General features: G+C 38.6%; 3 protein-coding genes across 12 annotated transcripts; 1 reads left to right on the forward strand and 2 right to left on the reverse strand.

Annotated features, from left to right (window-relative positions):
- Positions 1-130: 130 nt before the first annotated feature.
- On the reverse strand, positions 131-3,704 carry LOC122087431 (probable serine/threonine-protein kinase PBL7). Its single transcript, XM_042656567.1, has 5 exons — positions 3,517-3,704; positions 2,424-2,617; positions 1,868-2,057; positions 1,315-1,706; positions 131-848 (listed from the first exon to the last, which is right to left on the reverse strand). Exons 1-5 carry the CDS (start codon positions 3,626-3,628, stop codon positions 528-530), a joined length of 1,209 nt encoding a protein of 402 aa, XP_042512501.1. The 5' UTR covers positions 3,629-3,704; the 3' UTR covers positions 131-527.
- A 625-nt stretch (positions 3,705-4,329) lies between these two features.
- LOC122086507 lies at positions 4,330-12,650 on the forward strand. Of its 7 annotated transcripts, XR_006142457.1 has the most exons (6): positions 4,584-5,381; positions 5,466-5,599; positions 5,732-5,796; positions 6,403-6,600; positions 11,743-11,914; positions 12,387-12,650. XR_006142457.1 is itself a non-coding variant. In XM_042655361.1 (4 exons), exons 1-4 carry the CDS (start codon positions 5,320-5,322, stop codon positions 11,837-11,839), a joined length of 441 nt encoding a protein of 146 aa, XP_042511295.1. In that variant the 5' UTR covers positions 4,336-5,319; the 3' UTR covers positions 11,840-12,650. The 7 variants fall into 7 exon arrangements, 1 of the variants encoding a protein (XP_042511295.1); XR_006142460.1 differs by having other exon boundaries at positions 4,330-5,381; positions 5,516-5,599; positions 11,743-12,650; XR_006142455.1 differs by having other exon boundaries at positions 4,579-5,381; positions 11,743-12,650.
- LOC122086506 (WRKY transcription factor 44-like) lies at positions 6,909-14,861 on the reverse strand. Of its 4 annotated transcripts, none has more exons than XM_042655357.1 (7): positions 14,427-14,861; positions 13,939-14,070; positions 9,783-10,142; positions 9,502-9,633; positions 8,324-9,060; positions 7,874-8,032; positions 6,909-7,479 (listed from the first exon to the last, which is right to left on the reverse strand). In XM_042655357.1, exons 3-7 carry the CDS (start codon positions 9,999-10,001, stop codon positions 7,287-7,289), a joined length of 1,440 nt encoding a protein of 479 aa, XP_042511291.1. In that variant the 5' UTR covers positions 10,002-10,142; positions 13,939-14,070; positions 14,427-14,861; the 3' UTR covers positions 6,909-7,286. The 4 variants fall into 4 exon arrangements, with proteins under 4 accessions (XP_042511291.1, XP_042511293.1, XP_042511290.1 ...); XM_042655359.1 differs by adding an exon at positions 10,774-11,028 and having other exon boundaries at positions 13,939-14,861; XM_042655356.1 differs by having other exon boundaries at positions 13,939-14,861.
- Between the last annotated feature and the right edge of the window lie 1,003 nt (positions 14,862-15,864).

Here is a 15,864-nt window from a genome sequence, read left to right on the forward strand (position 1 = left end):
CCGAGAAAGACATCCTAATTAAAAAATTAATGATTTACCCAAAAAAATAATAATGATTAATTATAAAGTCCTAAGCTTTTGTAGGTAAATTCCAGTGGACATTTGCATAGGGAACAGGAAAATCAGGATCTGCACATATAAAAATTAAATTCAACTAAAATATATCAGACATCAAGGTATAGGATAAACACATAGATACAGGGACCCAAGCATGTACACCGAAAGGAAAGGTAAAGGATGAGACAGTAAGCTTACAAAACTCAAATTCCTGGTAACAACGGACGGAAACAAGGGTGACATAGGCACCTGTTGTCTTTGGGGTGGGGGAGCAGGGGCAGATACAAAATTTGATAAGCAGGAACCACCACTTGCAGCCAAGACGCATACCAAGGAAAGCTCTGACGCATGTGATCAAAGATCACAAAACAAAACCATCAGATAGATGACTTCCAAATTAGCAGCCACGTTTGGCAGAAGTCCAATCCAGTGGGGAGGAAACTCTCAACCCATTCACAATTCAAGTAGTCTCAAGTAAATACTCTGGCTTGATCCCTCTCATACCCACTACTACCACCATTAAGTTTCCAGTCATTGTCCCTCGTTCGAGAAGCACAGAGGGCCATTTGGGAGCTTTGAACTGATTCACTTTCAATTTCATATGGTTGCGAGGCAAGGTATGACAGAGCAGTAACCACATCAGCTATGACTGGACGCATAGTGGGCTGCTCCTGAACACACATTGCAGCAACAGCAAGTGCTTGGTACAAGCCCCGCACAGGATATTGGCCCTGGAGCATAGGATCAGCGATTTGTGGGAATTTCCTCCGATCTTTGAATAGTGGTCGTGCCTGCAATCAAACCCCACAGACAGGACATTTACATGGAGAAAACCATTAACTTACAACAGGTACATATTGTCCCTTTTTTATCTTTTTAATAAAGAGGACCACCCTTCCACAACATCAAGTAGAAAGAACCACCTTTATGGAAGCATGACCTAATAACGTTCCCATTTAGCATGGTTCCTACCCTTCCCCCTCCCTGCAGCTAAAATTTCCTTGAAACTGGACTTTTTCCATTCACTGCAATTCTGGTTGTCAAACGAAATAGCCAGACTCTAAATTACACCTGACATCATTACTTTACACTGGATGGAGAATGTAAATCTCCACATTCAGCGAGTCATATCCATTTTTGCAGTCAGGGGTCACATTAGTCTGATATTCCTAGCGACATCAGATACTTCATCAATGAAAGTGTCTACCTCCAAGTTGATAAGACATCAAAGAGATAAACACAAGACAGGGTTCTTACCCATGCAACCAGATTGTGCTCTCCAGCAGATTTTGAATTGTCAATTGCTTTCCTTCCTGTGATGATCTCCAAAAGAACCACCCCAAAGCTATAAACATCAGATTTCAGTGTAAGTTGACCTGTCATTGCATATTCTGGTGCACAATATCCGTATGTGCCCATCACCCTAGTTGAGACATGTGTCTTATCCCCAACAGGCCCAACTTTGGCCAAGCCAAAATCAGACAGCTTGGGATGATAACCCTCACCAAGCAATATATTTGAGCATTTCAAATCACGGTATATAACAGGGGGATTTGCCTTATCATGCAAATACTCCAAGCCCTTTGCTGCACCAGCGGCAATTTTCATCCTTGTATTCCAATCGAGTTGTTTCTTATCCGGTGGGAGGTCTGAAAAACAAGCATATGAGACGTATTTCAAGAAGCACGCAAATTGAATACTTATGCTTTGGTGTACGGTGTACCAAAAGCATGTAAAATAAAAGCAAGCAGAACAATTCACACAATGGTAAGGAAAAATGTAGGTAGGCTTAGAATATATAGATATATACCATATAGATGGTCTTCCAAAGAACCCAATGGCATGTACTCGTAAACTAGAAGCCTTTGATCTCCATCAGCACAGTATCCAACTAAATTAACAAGGTTAGGATGGTGAAGTAAACTCAACATCAACACTTCAACAAGGAATTCCCTGTTCCCTTGCAAGCCAGTGCGATCAAGCTGCTTGATAGCTACAGCCTACATTCCAAAAACACCAAAACTTATTACGTAGATGAAAAACTCAATAGCAGGGAAAGGCAAAGTCCGCTCCATGCTGACAATCAAAAGCTAGACTCATGAGGGATATCTAGAACAGTGAACACCAATAAATGCAGATACTTCAAACCCCCGAAAGGAAATACACCAAGGAGGGAAATTATCGTAATAGGATTACAATAACAGAAACTCCAGGCTCCAACTACAATAAGTAAAGATAGTTCAAAGCTCCAAAGGAAATTCAGCTTAGTGGGACATTCCATTCAATTAAGAAGATTACAATAGCATAAAACTCCAGAAAGAACACTATAATAGTATCAGAATCAAAACCTGATAAACTAGACCAACCTGGTTAGTACTCTCCAATTGTCCCCTGTAAACTCTACCGAAACCTCCCTCTCCCAAGAGAAAATCTTCTCTAAAATTCTTTGTTGCTGCAGCCAATTCACGGAATGTAAGTGTTTGTGCTGCAATGTAATTGGGTCCTCCATCCTTGGGGGGCTCCTTCTTTACACCCAGTGAGGGATTTACCTTCAACTTATCTGCAGTAAAGGGGGCATTTTTTTTGGGGCGTGGGGTTGGGTAGGATGACACAGTTAACGCCTTTAGAGGAACATATAGTGAAAATAAATACCATAAAATATATAACATAAACAAAAGAGAGGTTCTGATTTGATTCTAACAACAAGGCCAAGGGAATTTCCATCAAACAACCCAGAGATCAATCAAGAAAAAACGAAAGAGAGTGACACTGAAGAATGATTTGAGCTCAGATTTCTCCAACCATGCAAAACAAACAAAATACTGTCTACTTAATGGTACCCATTGCTGTTTCCGTCAACAACAACAAAATAAGAACCCCACCCCCCACCCCACAACCCCCCCAAAAAAAAAAAAAATGTGGAACGCTTTTCCGATCGTTTTCTTAAGGATAACCAGAAAAATTTATGGAAGAACACAAGCTTCACCAGGAATTACCTTCCTACAAAACGATCAAGAAGACGAGAAGAACGGAGATTACCTCTATCATTTAGAAAGGTTAACTGCTTCTTTACAAGAAACTTCAGGAAAGCCCAAACTTGAACCAACCGATCACAAATGACAATGACGATATCTAAGCCTAACAGAAGAAGGAATCGAAGCCATTCATAGACGAACCGATACAAGAAAGAGTGTGAAATTCTCTTCCGAACTGAATGAACGAATAATTCTGCTCGAGAATCACCAAGGCACCCTATAGGAATCTAAGCAGATCCGCAGAACAATTGAAAACCCAAAATGAGTACGATGAAGATCATCCAATCGACACTCAAAATCACCCAGGAGACAGAAATCCCCAGAACCCAGGTTAAAAAAAGGGGAAATCATCGACTAAATGGAGTAAAATGGAGGCTTGTCAATGTTGTTCGAATAAGAATGGAAAAGGAATGGGAAGAAATACCTGAAGCTGAAGTGGGTTGGATCTGATCATCTGTTGGCTGCTGCTGCAGCTGTTGCTTCTTCTTCTTCTTCGCTTTCGTTACCGATTTTCCAGAGCAGGGAAACCAGCCCATGGCCCCTCCTCTGCCTTTTCCTACCAAAGCAACCAAACTAGGTGATCGAGCTTACTCCGCAACAGAGAGAGAGAGAGAGAGAGAGAGAGAGTAAATATCGTTTTTAAAAAATTCCTTTATCTTTAATGGAAATTTAATAAATAATAAATCTTTTCCCATTAATTAATTTCTAATTAATTAGAAATGGGTATTTTTAGAGTTTTCTTCGATTTTTGTATTCGGGTTTAAGCCATTTGGCTGAAGAACTTCCCTTTCCCTTCCCTTTCCCATCGGTTCCGCGAGAGTCGATTTGACTGAAGCTCTACTCAAGTACGGTTTAAAAAACAGGATTGGGATCCACAGGTTCCGGATTCGGATCGGCTCTGGAGTGCATCGGGTTATTAAATGATCAGTTATTGGTTGATCACAATATTTGATCGGTCCTGGTCAAACAACTGTCGGGCCATTACCGTGTACTGATTAATCGATCTAGTTCAATCAACAACAACACATCTCAGCCTTATTCCAATTAAATGGGGTTGGTTACATGTATCCGTGTGATTTAAAAAAAAAAAAGTTTGAAACATCCCACTCATGAATAATGAGCAACTCGGATCTGAACCCTCTAGACAGCTTTGTTAGATGTCATACTTGGGTGAAAACTTAACTATATCATGTCTCTTCTTACTAATTCCTCAATAGTCATATTTGGTCTGCCCTTAGTCCTTTTCGCTCCATCCATCTGCATATGGTCACTCCTCCATACTGAGGCATCCAAAGGCCTCCTTTGAATATGCCCATACCATCGTAACCGACATTCTCTGAGTTTATCCTGAATTGAGGCAATCTCCAAATCGAATCTAACCTGATCATTTTTTGTTCTATCTATCAGGGTTCTACCACACATCCAATTCAATATGTTTAGTAATCAGTGGAGCCTATCTCGAGCTTTAACCATTCAATACCAACTTTTGACACCTTAACCTAAACCATACTTTTGTACAAGATCTACCCAATTTGGATTGGCTTTTTGATTTAGATTAGGCTAAGTTACCAATTTGATTCGATTTTTGAAACCCTAGCTAAAATGCTTATTTAATTTCCTTTGGCTTCCATGGTTCTTCCTTCCATTATACATCATAAATATTTTCATCCTCCTCATGGAAAGAGCTAAAAGAGTTGGGGCACGTCCAAAATGATTATTGAAGAATTGGTAAAGAAAGACATAAAGAAGTTATGTCTATATTACCAATGAAACAGAATTGTTTGGAGGACTAAGATCTATTTTACCGATGGCATTTAGTTCGGATGTTCTAAAGATGTTGCTTTGATATGTTTTTTTATATTTTTTATATCCATTTCCTTTCTTTTGCTTGTATCTTGCTCTATCGCAGATCTATGTAATTGACCTCATTTAGGTAGAAAAAGGTTTTGAGGTTGTTGTTATACACTCGTCCCCCCATATAGTTCATCGTTGTGTTTTTATTTCTCTCTTTTAACATTGACCCAAGTCCCTAGTCCCAAGTTAGGGTTACGGCTTACAGGGGCCGGTTCTTCATCGATCTAGATCGAAAGTGGCTGGGACCGATACGGATCCCCATTCCGGGTTTTTAATCCTCGCGGTCTTTCCTTGTCACTTTTGGAAGCCCATACTAAAAATATCCTACTTGAAGCAGAAGTACTTCAGGTGCAATCCCAGATCAACTGCTTCTATGTGGCCACAGATCCACTCTCTCGTCTGGCTTAGGCTGCCCAGGCCCTGCTGGAGTTGCAGGTATTGTTCTTAATAGCCATGGTGCTTGCTTCGATGGATTCGGTTCCATCTTGGTCATCATAACACTGCCTTTGCTGTTCTCAGGTTCCTTAATTTTGGGATTAAAATGGTGTCTATGAAATCTTTATGTGGAGGCTGATGCATCAGAGATACTTGGCATGTGCTTCTTCCAAACTATTGAATGCGCCAAGAAGCTACATTCCGATGTATTACATAAGGTATTATTCTACTCTTTGTCCCCGATGAAATAGGGTTTTCCAATTCCATGCATGGTTTGCACTTTATAGGAACAAAATCGTTTTTTTCTTTAATTTAATTTATTTTTTTATTTATCTGGCAATACAATCAAGGCCAAACACTATAATCTCAATGAAGGTTCTTCAAACACAATACAGTGAACAGGTTAACCCATCAGGTAAATTTCAAGGCCACTTATACCACTGATACTTGTTTTGGTTATGTACTTAGCATAATAATTTCTGCAATGATAATATTGTAATAAATTGAAGTATGACTGGATGCACATTCCTCTAATGACCAAAATATAATTATCAAACTCAATCACATGATAAATCCAACGGCCATATGCATGACGGGCAGGCCTAGTTCTGCAACATGGAAGGACGATGCAATAATTCTGACTATTGGATATCTAGGGAATGGTGGTAGGCTATGTGCAAGTTTATTTATCATATAACATCCCCTGTATGTTGCACCGCCGTGTAGTCTCATACATTCTCTTTGTAGTCCTGGATTTTTCAATAGTTTGTCTTGCCAAGTAGTGGAATAATCTCTTGGCAAAGGAGAGAGGGACCATGAGATCAACGTGTCCACTAAATTTCAATCCTATCTGACTTGCCAAGTGGCAAAACTAGGTGCCTTTTAAGGAGATTCCATCCTAGATGGGTGTATAGGAAAATGGGGTCTAGAGTTTTTACTAAACTTAAAACAAATAAACCAAAGAAATAAAAGGTTTTAGTTTCGGTCAGAGAAGTCATTTTCCTTTCTCTTATTCCAACAGAAATCTAGGGCCCTATACAAGAGGGAAGAAGAACAAGGAGGAGAAGGGGAAAGAAACAAGAGTAGAGAAGAAGAAACAGAAGGACAAGAAGAGAAGGGGAAAAAGGAACAGAAAGGAGGAGGAGGAGAGGAAGAAGAAACTACTTTCAGAGATGAAAGAAAGAAAAATGCTGGCCTTTTTGGCGTTTCTGGACCAGAGGTCAGTCGCTGTCTTTGTAGAACACATAATGAATGCATTTATCATTCATCACATCTCACCAGAAGGTGCTAGACAACAGCCACCTACCATAGAATGTGGCTTATGAATCCATTTTTATACATGATTAGACATTTTATGCATGTACTTAACAATAATGAATACATGTAGATATATTTCTTACCAATCTTGCTGACCTGGTATCATAGACAGAGTGAAATTTACTCATCTGGCCTTTTTGGAGTTCATATCACTTCATTGCCAGCTTGAGACAGTAAATCGATTGATGTGGGAAACACTATGAGACATGGTGGAAATCAAAACAGAACTTAAAACTTGTATATATTGAATATCAGATGTTTAAAGGAAGGTATGTAAGGTAATACAGGAAGTGGTCAAGAATAAATAAGAAAATGCACTGATAAGCTAACAGGCAGTGGAAAAAGCGAACTGTGGGCTAGCCACTTCACCCATTAGACAGATCTATATCCACAGATAAAATTACTTTCATGAAAAAAAACCTTTACGGGGAGAATTCTTTGAGATTGAACTAAAACATGGACATCTGATAGCTCGACTAAATCCCCATGTGGCTGGATGGAAACCAACATTGGCCACAAAATCTTACACCTCTGGTGCTCTTTAACTTTTCCTGACGTGGTTTGTGAGTTCAATAGCCGACTGCTAACTTATTTCCTCTTGGATTTGTTGGCAGGGGCTAGTGGATCTGGGTCAGAGCCCACAGGATTCTGGTTTCTAGTGACGGGCATATCATGGTTATGCTTTCCTTCATATTTTGTGATGAAAGCTGTAGGATCATCCAATGCCCTCTCCACATGCTTGCGCACGTTGCATTTGAGACTGGTACATCGGTAGTAACTTCTGCAAGAAAAAGAAATGAACAAATATTATCATATGTTAGCGTAACTTGAAAGAAGAAAACAAACTAAAATTCTAGCGACAAAAGACACAAATCTGTAAGGCAGAAAAATACCAAGTTTGAAAGAAACACAAACTGGAGGGAACTTAGAAATTTATTTGAAAAATCAGGGTGAACATGCAATTGCATTCTTGTGCAACTATTCCGTCATGCAACACATAAATATACCCCTAGTGATGTTCACATGATCAGTTCATAGACAAAAGGGGCATACCATTGGAACTTGGAAGGATGAAAGCTTCATCATTAGAAGGCACTTATTAGGTACAAGTCAACCAAGGATATGGACCACAGAAGAGGAAAAGTCAATATAATATTGAAAGTATGAGTATTAACCTGGGGTATGGATTTCCCTTCACAACCTTTTGCCCATATTTTCGCCAACGAAAGCCATCACCAATAATCTCAGTGTCCGTGGAATTTTGCACTACAACACGAGGTTCTCTTACACTTTCCCCTAGTACAGACTGGTCATCAGATTGATGCTCATTTTTCCTGAGGGAAAGAAAGCAGATATCAACATAAGTAATGGCAGGCATCCATAAAACATAAAAACAAGAAAAGGTATAAGTAGTATAGTGACATGCTTCCACAAATGAGAAAACCCACTCATAAGCTTACCAAGTTTCAAAAAATCTATTCCGTTATTATATGGACACTAAAAATTCCTTGAACAATATAGTAAATCATTTCTTGCGATCTATGTAGAGAGCCTTGATCTAAGGAACAGAAAAAAGTCATTCTCATTTTGCACACAAGTTATTCAAAATTCAATTAAGCTCTTACCTCCGCTTACACTTAGGTTCAGTGTCATCTGCATCAACTCCCTTGCTTCTGTCTTCAATGTCACCACTAAGGCCACAGGAATTATCAGGAGTCCCAATACCACTATTAAATGCATCTGTTGTAGCAGGATCATAAGAGTTTAGACCTTTGTCTGGAAACGTAGGGTATATTGACAGGCCAACTTCATTCTGATTCTCTATACGACCTTCAGATCCTTCATTAAGCTCATTTAGTGTGTTACTCCATAAGGGATTGCTGGTATCTTGGCCAGTCCCATCAGATACAAACCCTTGTTCTTGTGTTCCTGATGATGGTCGTTTAGGAGGCTGAGGCTTTGAATGACTGTGCTCACCCTTGTAGACAATTTCTGCTATCTGCCCATCAAAAGATCGCTCAACCTTCTTTTTCACAGGGCAATTTGGGTGTGTGCATTTATAGTAACTTCTAGGGTATTCACTTCCTTTGACTTGCTTCTGACCATACTTTCTCCAATTATATCCATCATAAGAAGGCCGATCCCCACTGGCTGTGGATACAATACCTTTCTGATTATCTTCCAGGTTCAGCAATGTCATCTTTGATGACTCACTTGCATGGTTTACTGCCACTAGTGATTGTAAATTCTGACTCGGATTTGAAGAAAAATGGGTTTCAGAATTGTTTTTTGCTTGGTCTTCATGTTGAAAATGTGCCTGCCCCAGTGCTAACGATTTCTGATGAATGATCTCAAAGTTTCCCTGGAAAATCAAAATTTTGTTATGCCATTTTTAGTCTCTTCCGAAGCAAAGAAGGAAAGTTGATTTTTCCCTTTTTGTATGACACCTGAGTTTGTGATTTCAAACATATGCATACATCTTTATGGGTTTAACAGTTGAATCACCTAATAAAAAAATATGAACAACCTGTAAATCTTATAGACGTCAGCTTCAGTGGCAAACCCCCCACTTGTCTCACTTAACCACACTATTTCCGCGATCATATGGCAACAGATCAGTTTTCTTGGCAATTTATTAATAATAATTACAAGGAAAAAAGATCACATTGAAAATGTAAATCATCTGAATTTTGGCCTGGATCAGCAATATCATCCCAGCAAGCTGCCGAAAGGGATAAATAGATTCTAGAATGGAATCTTCCCACCCACACAGAGAGAGAGAGAGAGAGAGAGAGAGAGAGACCTGATTTGCCAAGAGAGAAGCAGCTGTTCTTGATGCAACCTTTGCCAAAGGTTTGTATACCACAGCAGGTTTGCTGCTTTCTTCCAAAGCCTTGTTACATGAATCACGACCTGCTGCTTCAGATACCTCTCCCTGAAAAAAATTGGAAAACCGAAAGTATCAGGGAAGCAGATTTCCTGATGGCAAACAACACCAAAATAAAGACCAATATCAATTCCCCACCATGGCACAGCGCCCCACCCCCCAAAAAAAAAAAATGTGAAACAAGAAAAGAGAAAAACCTGAGATGAAACCACCCTACTGCCCAAAGCATGATTTCCCACTGGTTTGAACCTCACTGTCTTCGGTCTGATAGCGGCCACTACTTTTTCAGAATATGAACAAGGAGGTGACTCATTAATGGCGCCTGCAAGGAGCTCTGAGAAGGACCTAAAACTGGAACAAGGTCTTGAAGGAATTGGTTTGGCTATAACCATCCTCTCTGCATCTTTGACTTCCATTTCAAATGAAATAAACAGTGTCAATCTTCCAGGTATTTTGGTTCATTGCCTGCTGCTAATACCGAAAATTTTGGAAGAACAACCAGCTGCTGATCTGGATCCCCATGGTGTGGAGTAAGATGGGAGCAACTGTGAGAGGAACTGCATATTGAATGATGGTGATTAGCTGTTTGTGAAGTCGATTCTTATTGTGTCGGCTCCAGCAGTTTTAAGCTCAAAATGGACTCATACAGAACTGCCAAAATTAGTAAACACTAGTAATACAAGGGGCTAAAACACCAAAGTACTGTATACAAAATACACATAAATGTGGTATGGAGATATTTCCAGTCTCTAGATTTTGAAAATCTCTAGTCCTTTTTTTTTTGGGTGAAAGTTACTTGTGCTCAAGTATTTACATTTGGAGTACCTACTCCACCACAGCCAGCTCTTACACCCATGACATATAATCCATTCTTTTTTTGAGTATTGAAACCATGGTATGGGCATAATGGGCACAAAAACAATTGCTGCCGACTGAAATGAAAGCTCTGATGTTATACACAATAACACAATGCGACTAGTAAATCCATACACTTCATAGTGGTTCCAGATAAATAAAAATCTGTTTTTGAGAAAGCATAACGCATATGTAAGTATTACAATTTTTTATATGTTATACCTTTTGATTTTAGTTTCAGCTATCATAATTTTTAACTTGTGAAATTCAAAGATAACCAAAAAGGAGAGCTTTATTTTACAACAAGGTAGAGATCAGTGGACCAGAATTTACCACATTAGCAGAGGTTGCCCTGGTAAACATATGGAGCCCTTCTGAGTTGCCAACTTTGATGCCATGTTAAATATTCTTTGGCAAGTACTAGGTGACACCAAGATTTTTTTTCTTTGGATAGGACGAAAATGCTAATTGTCTACCAACAGTATTCAAAAGTCATGCGAGCATACAATGAGGATGCATCAAGCCATGAAAACAGAAAATCAGGTGCCAAGTGCATCATACATTTGCCCAAGATTATTTCCTCATGGCCTAAGACAACAGTTTCAGAGAAACATCAAAAGAAGGAAAAAGGCTCCGAAAAACCTCCCCCACTCAAACTAAACAATAAGACATCTCTTTTAAATATAAAACCTCAGAACTACATAACCCCACTCAAAATCATAACCAAACATACTAAACAGTACATCAGCCATATCAAATCTGTCTAAGATCCATTGCATAAATTTCCAGAATTTTATTTCGGACTGAAGGGAGATCTTAGAAGGTTCAGATCTGTGCCGTATCTGGCCAGATACATGTACAAGTACAGACTCTAGGACAGGAAATGGAGACATGATTCTTCATTTAATAAAATCCAAGACATGGCTTCAAATACCACTATCCATCTGAAATGATGATCAGATGCTTCAACTTATAGCTTTTGCGATAAGTACTCATTAATATTATTTATATCGTGTGAAATCTAATAAAAATGTTCTATTCCAAATTTCTTACACTGGATAATCTGATTACCAAAGGACTAAGTGCAGTATTAAGTGACCTTTGCCTAGTTTTCCTAGTTTCCTTTTGAGCTGGAGAATCGATGAGCCATTTTTCCATTAGTGCCCTTTTTTCTAGACATTTTGTTTTAGAAATTTGGTGTTTCTTTCTTTCATTTCTTATGATTATCTGGGTAACTCTGGAGAATCTGCTTTAGCTTTTAAAAGTTTTGAACATGGGTACATGTTATTGAATGTAATCCAGGTCAAGGCACAAAGCTGGCTTGAGCCGCAGGATCTTTTGCAAGTATAATGAAGGATTCAGCACCACAATGTCTTGTGCGGCTACCTTTGGGTGTTGAAAAACTCATTGATTCCCGATCTTCAGGAAGAAAGGAAGGGTGTTTTCATGCATGGCACTGACTGCTGTCGTGTAGGTAAGGGATAGTAGGATACAGAGATTCAAAACTCTTCCAGACCATCCTTCAGAGAGAATCTAGGGCAAAAGACCATATCACAGACTGGTTTCATTTTGTGTGGAGTTTCACGGAGATGCTTAAAGCCAATATAGACCTGTAGATGAGCTTCTTTCATAACCAGTATTATTCAGACCTGTAACCGTGTGGCTTTGTTTCTGGTTTAACATCTTAAAGTATAACACAAGCCTTTTGTGGGGTTTTCACCTCTAACCCAGAATTGGTTGATCAACTTATAGCAACCTGTTAGAAAGTCCTAAAAATACTCTTGTACACTTGCATTTTCCTCACCCAAGTTTTTAAGTCTTCAAGAGTTTTTAGGTTAGTAAAAAGAGAAGAAACCTCCTTGAAGTTATACATTCCCTTCTCCAGTCCTCTTATTGCTAAGATTCTTCAAGTTCAAATAAACTGATGTTCTGTTTGCTTTTTGCAGAAGAGTTTGGACATGATCTGACTATAATGAGGCATCTCTCTTAAAAATACAGGTTTCCCATATTTCCCTCTAGGAATTCCTGTTTTCAGTCAAAAGAACTTCTGAGCCCTCAAAAAAAAAAAAAAAAAAAAAAAAAAAAAAAAAAAAAAAAAAAAAAAGCTTGTGACAATCAACTTCTTATCTGTAGAGCTTTGATAGAGTTGTACAATCCAAATGAATGTTGTTTGTGTTTCTCAATGACAAAGATACCTGAAAGGTTAGCAACTCTATTGTCTAACAACAGATTTCTTCTGCTGTAGCTACAAGTGTAATTTTTACTCAAAAACTTGTTTCAACAAGCCCTCTTAATCAAATATTGAAGTAGCCCAGTACACAGAAAACAGAATTGTAATCCATATTGCCAGAACTTACAGATTTCACTGACTGAGCGTGCTGAATCTTCTATGTAATACACAGAATTCTTATGGACTTTACACTATAAAATAAAAGAGGAAGCCACGAAGGCTAACACAGGGCCAACCATTTTGGAGAAATGACAATCGATCCCCTGTATGGCGCTTAGAAATCCTCTAAACTATTATAACATCCATCAATTTGGGACTCTCTCATATCATAACAGAGGTCTTTGTGGACAGACCAAATCCAGTTTCAGACTTCCTCCCATTGTGAAATAGATCAAATATCTATTCTACAGACCATCAATATCAAAGTTCTTGAGCAAGCATCCCTAGAGTTGTCCCTAATGGCTTCAGCACAAGGAAACTTCCATCCACAATTACTACTACCTCCCTCATGTTGCGAAGTCTGGCATCTGTCTTCTCAGTAGCTCTGAACCTTCATTTCAAAAACTTTGAATTTCCAATTATAAGATCCATACTGTTGGTCCTTCATCCTAAGGTGCTTCAACTGCTAAAGATTTAAGTATTGGGACTTGCCCACCCAATTTTATTGAAGTATTTTGACTCTGGGATGCTCTTCCTAATTAAGTACAACAGAGGAACAAGGGATCAACTACGTTACTCAAAAATTGTATCACCCAAAGATAAAGGTTAATCGACTTCATTTCATATATACTGTACAGGCAGAAAACCCCCTTTTCGAGGACCCTATCATCAAAAACAAAGGACAGACATCAAGGGGAGGGAAACCTAAATCGGAGATTTTTTTAGGGGTTGATAATAATAAGAATTCTCAAAAGAGACCAAAGATTCATTCTACCGCAATTGAGGAGAAGTAAACAAATTCTAACATCTTTTGCGAAGCAACGGATAAGGCGCTGACACTTGCCCTCACAGACCCTACAATAGCAATCCTATAATAGCGGAGCCTCGTACACTGGATTGCTCTTTTTAAGTAAACAAATTCCAAGTAATGATAGTGATAATAATGGAAAAAAAGGAGAATTGACTACTGATAAAACAAAACTAGGAGGTTCCTTTGAGCTCAAACTACCACTGAAATCCCTCTCATGATGCAGAGAATACCCAAAATAAAAAACTCAAAAACACATGAGATATCTAGGTAAAAGGATGGAGATAGAGAGGAAACTAACCAGTAAGGGAGATGAGTGTGTGACTTCTACGAAGAGTCATCTGCTACCTCATTTTGCAACTGCTGAGCCTTCTCAGTTTCCAGAAACGAAGAGAAAAGTGATCCTAAAAACGGGTAAGTGAGGAAATGTACGCTGCAGAGGGAAGAAGCCATTAGACGATTCAAGTAAAGATGAACTCATCAGTTTCCTTTTTTCCCTTCTTTTTCCCCTCCTTTTTTCACAAGATAGAATGATAGAAAGAGAAATATACAACCAAGGAACGATGAAGATATGGTTTTCGGTATCTAATATTATCAAGAAAGGGCCCTCAAAGTCGTAACACTTTACGGAAGAGAGAGAGAGAGAGAGAGAGAGAGAGAGAGAGAGAGCAGTGCAGAGATGGTTTTGGACCAGAATTTAAGGAAAGGTGATGAACTACGAATGGGATTGAAGGGCACGCAAATACACAGAGGACTTAAGACTCAGACAGACAGAGATGAGATACCCACCTCTCTTCTCGAATTCCAAGCTCTCTGGGCTTTCCTGCAACCAATGTTTGAACAGTCCAACTGCAGCAGCAGACGAGCAGTGGTTGGAGAATGGAGACTCGTGCACTGTGTGGAGACAGAGGAGAGAGAGAGAGAGAGAGACCACTGAAAAAGGTGACTCCTTTTTTCTTTTTGAAAGGTTTTTTTTTCTTGGGGTCTCTCCCAAACTATTTTCTTACTTCTTTCAATCAATCCATGATTAAAGATTTTGATTTTCTGCTCAGTTCATCATTATGAAAATCAAAACTAACGGAGAAATGAAGAGGAAGAAAAAAGTAGCAGGTTTTATGGAAAAGTATGGCCATCATAAGGTAGTATCCTATTTGTATCATGAGAAAAGGTTTTTTGAGCCGATAGGGTAGAATGCCCTAGCACATCTGTGTCCATCTGTTTTTTTTTTCTTCACTCAAAATGATTTTGTCTTTCAATATATGATATTGCATTTGTCGCATTTCACTGGTGTATTCTTTTATTATGTTTGCTTAGAGAACCTTTATCGGTATCATATGGTAGGTTTAACGGGACTGAAATTTTGTAAAGATATAGAGTCAAAGTATCCTCTCAAATGTCAACTTTTTAACTTAATTAAATCAAGATCAAAATGTCATTTGGGGGATTTAAATTACAATGGTTATTCTCTGCAGTGAATGCGATAGTGCGATGAGTATCGAATAACTAATAGCATCTGGGCACGCATCTTGAGATCGTCTGGACCATCCGATGCTTACTGCAAAGGATGTTTTCACGTTAGACTAATTGATATTTCAATTAGTATTTTTTTATCACCAATTCATTTGAGATAATTTGGTGGATCATACATTGAGACAATGATTTTTTTTTTAAATATATATAAATAGGTATTGATGTAATAATAAAAGGTGATATTTATAAAAATCACAAGATAAATCTATTTTTATTTATTTATTTATTTGCAAAGGTTATTCTGAAAGGCCACATGCTAAGCAATCTTAGAGCAGAGGTGAGGTTTTATCGAAATCCGAATTCCGAATTCCGAACACGCAGAGTCACGCAACTAATGGTCTTCTTTTCAGAAGTAACAATTCTATAAGTTTGACTTTGACTTTTTTATGAAATTCCATTTTTAGCCCTCACATCGGTCACAGTTGATTGGCAGAAGATAGCATACATTAATTGGTGGCAGTGAACCGCGTGGGTGGTTGACCAAAGTCCACGTAAACACTATCTTCAAGATCAAGGGGATTAAGAGAACCAACCAGATGTGCTATCACCTCTTAATTAGTGTAGTGTACTACCAGAAACTATGACATTAATTTAGGGAACCTATACATTTTTTATGGAATATTCAACCTCAGTTCATCATCCAAACTAGGGGTTTCCTTGTAAAAATCCTTTATTTATTTATTTATTATTATTTTTT

The sequence above is a fragment of the Macadamia integrifolia genome, chromosome 8 (assembly GCF_013358625.1).
Source record: "Macadamia integrifolia cultivar HAES 741 chromosome 8, SCU_Mint_v3, whole genome shotgun sequence".
NCBI lineage: Eukaryota > Viridiplantae > Streptophyta > Magnoliopsida > Proteales > Proteaceae > Macadamia > Macadamia integrifolia.

What these genes read in the sequence shown, in the direction of transcription:
- LOC122087431 (XM_042656567.1), bottom strand. Translation starts at nt 3,628, where the DNA reads ATGGGCTGGTTTCCCTGCTCTGGAAAATCGGTAACGAAAGCGAAGAAG. An exon ending in AATTGGAGAGTACTAACCAG is followed by an intron (nt 2,058 to 2,423) that starts GTTGGTCTAGTT and finishes TTTGGAATGTAG; the next exon opens with GCTGTAGCTATCAAGCAGCT. An exon ending in TTTGGAAGACCATCTATATG is followed by an intron (nt 1,707 to 1,867) that starts GTATATATCTAT and finishes CTTGTTTTTCAG; the next exon opens with ACCTCCCACCGGATAAGAAA.
- LOC122086507 (XM_042655361.1), top strand. Translation starts at nt 5,320, where the DNA reads ATGTGGCCACAGATCCACTCTCTCGTCTGGCTTAGGCTGCCCAGGCCC. An exon ending in ATTCCGATGTATTACATAAG is followed by an intron (nt 5,600 to 6,402) that starts GTATTATTCTAC and finishes TTATTCCAACAG; the next exon opens with AAATCTAGGGCCCTATACAA. An exon ending in TTGGCGTTTCTGGACCAGAG is followed by an intron (nt 6,601 to 11,742) that starts GTCAGTCGCTGT and finishes AATGTAATCCAG; the next exon opens with GTCAAGGCACAAAGCTGGCT.
- LOC122086506 (XM_042655357.1), bottom strand. Translation starts at nt 10,001, where the DNA reads ATGGAAGTCAAAGATGCAGAGAGGATGGTTATAGCCAAACCAATTCCT. An exon ending in CTTCTCTCTTGGCAAATCAG is followed by an intron (nt 9,061 to 9,501) that starts GTCTCTCTCTCT and finishes TTGATTTTCCAG; the next exon opens with GGAAACTTTGAGATCATTCA. An exon ending in AAGGGAAATCCATACCCCAG is followed by an intron (nt 7,480 to 7,873) that starts GTTAATACTCAT and finishes TTTTTCTTGCAG; the next exon opens with AAGTTACTACCGATGTACCA.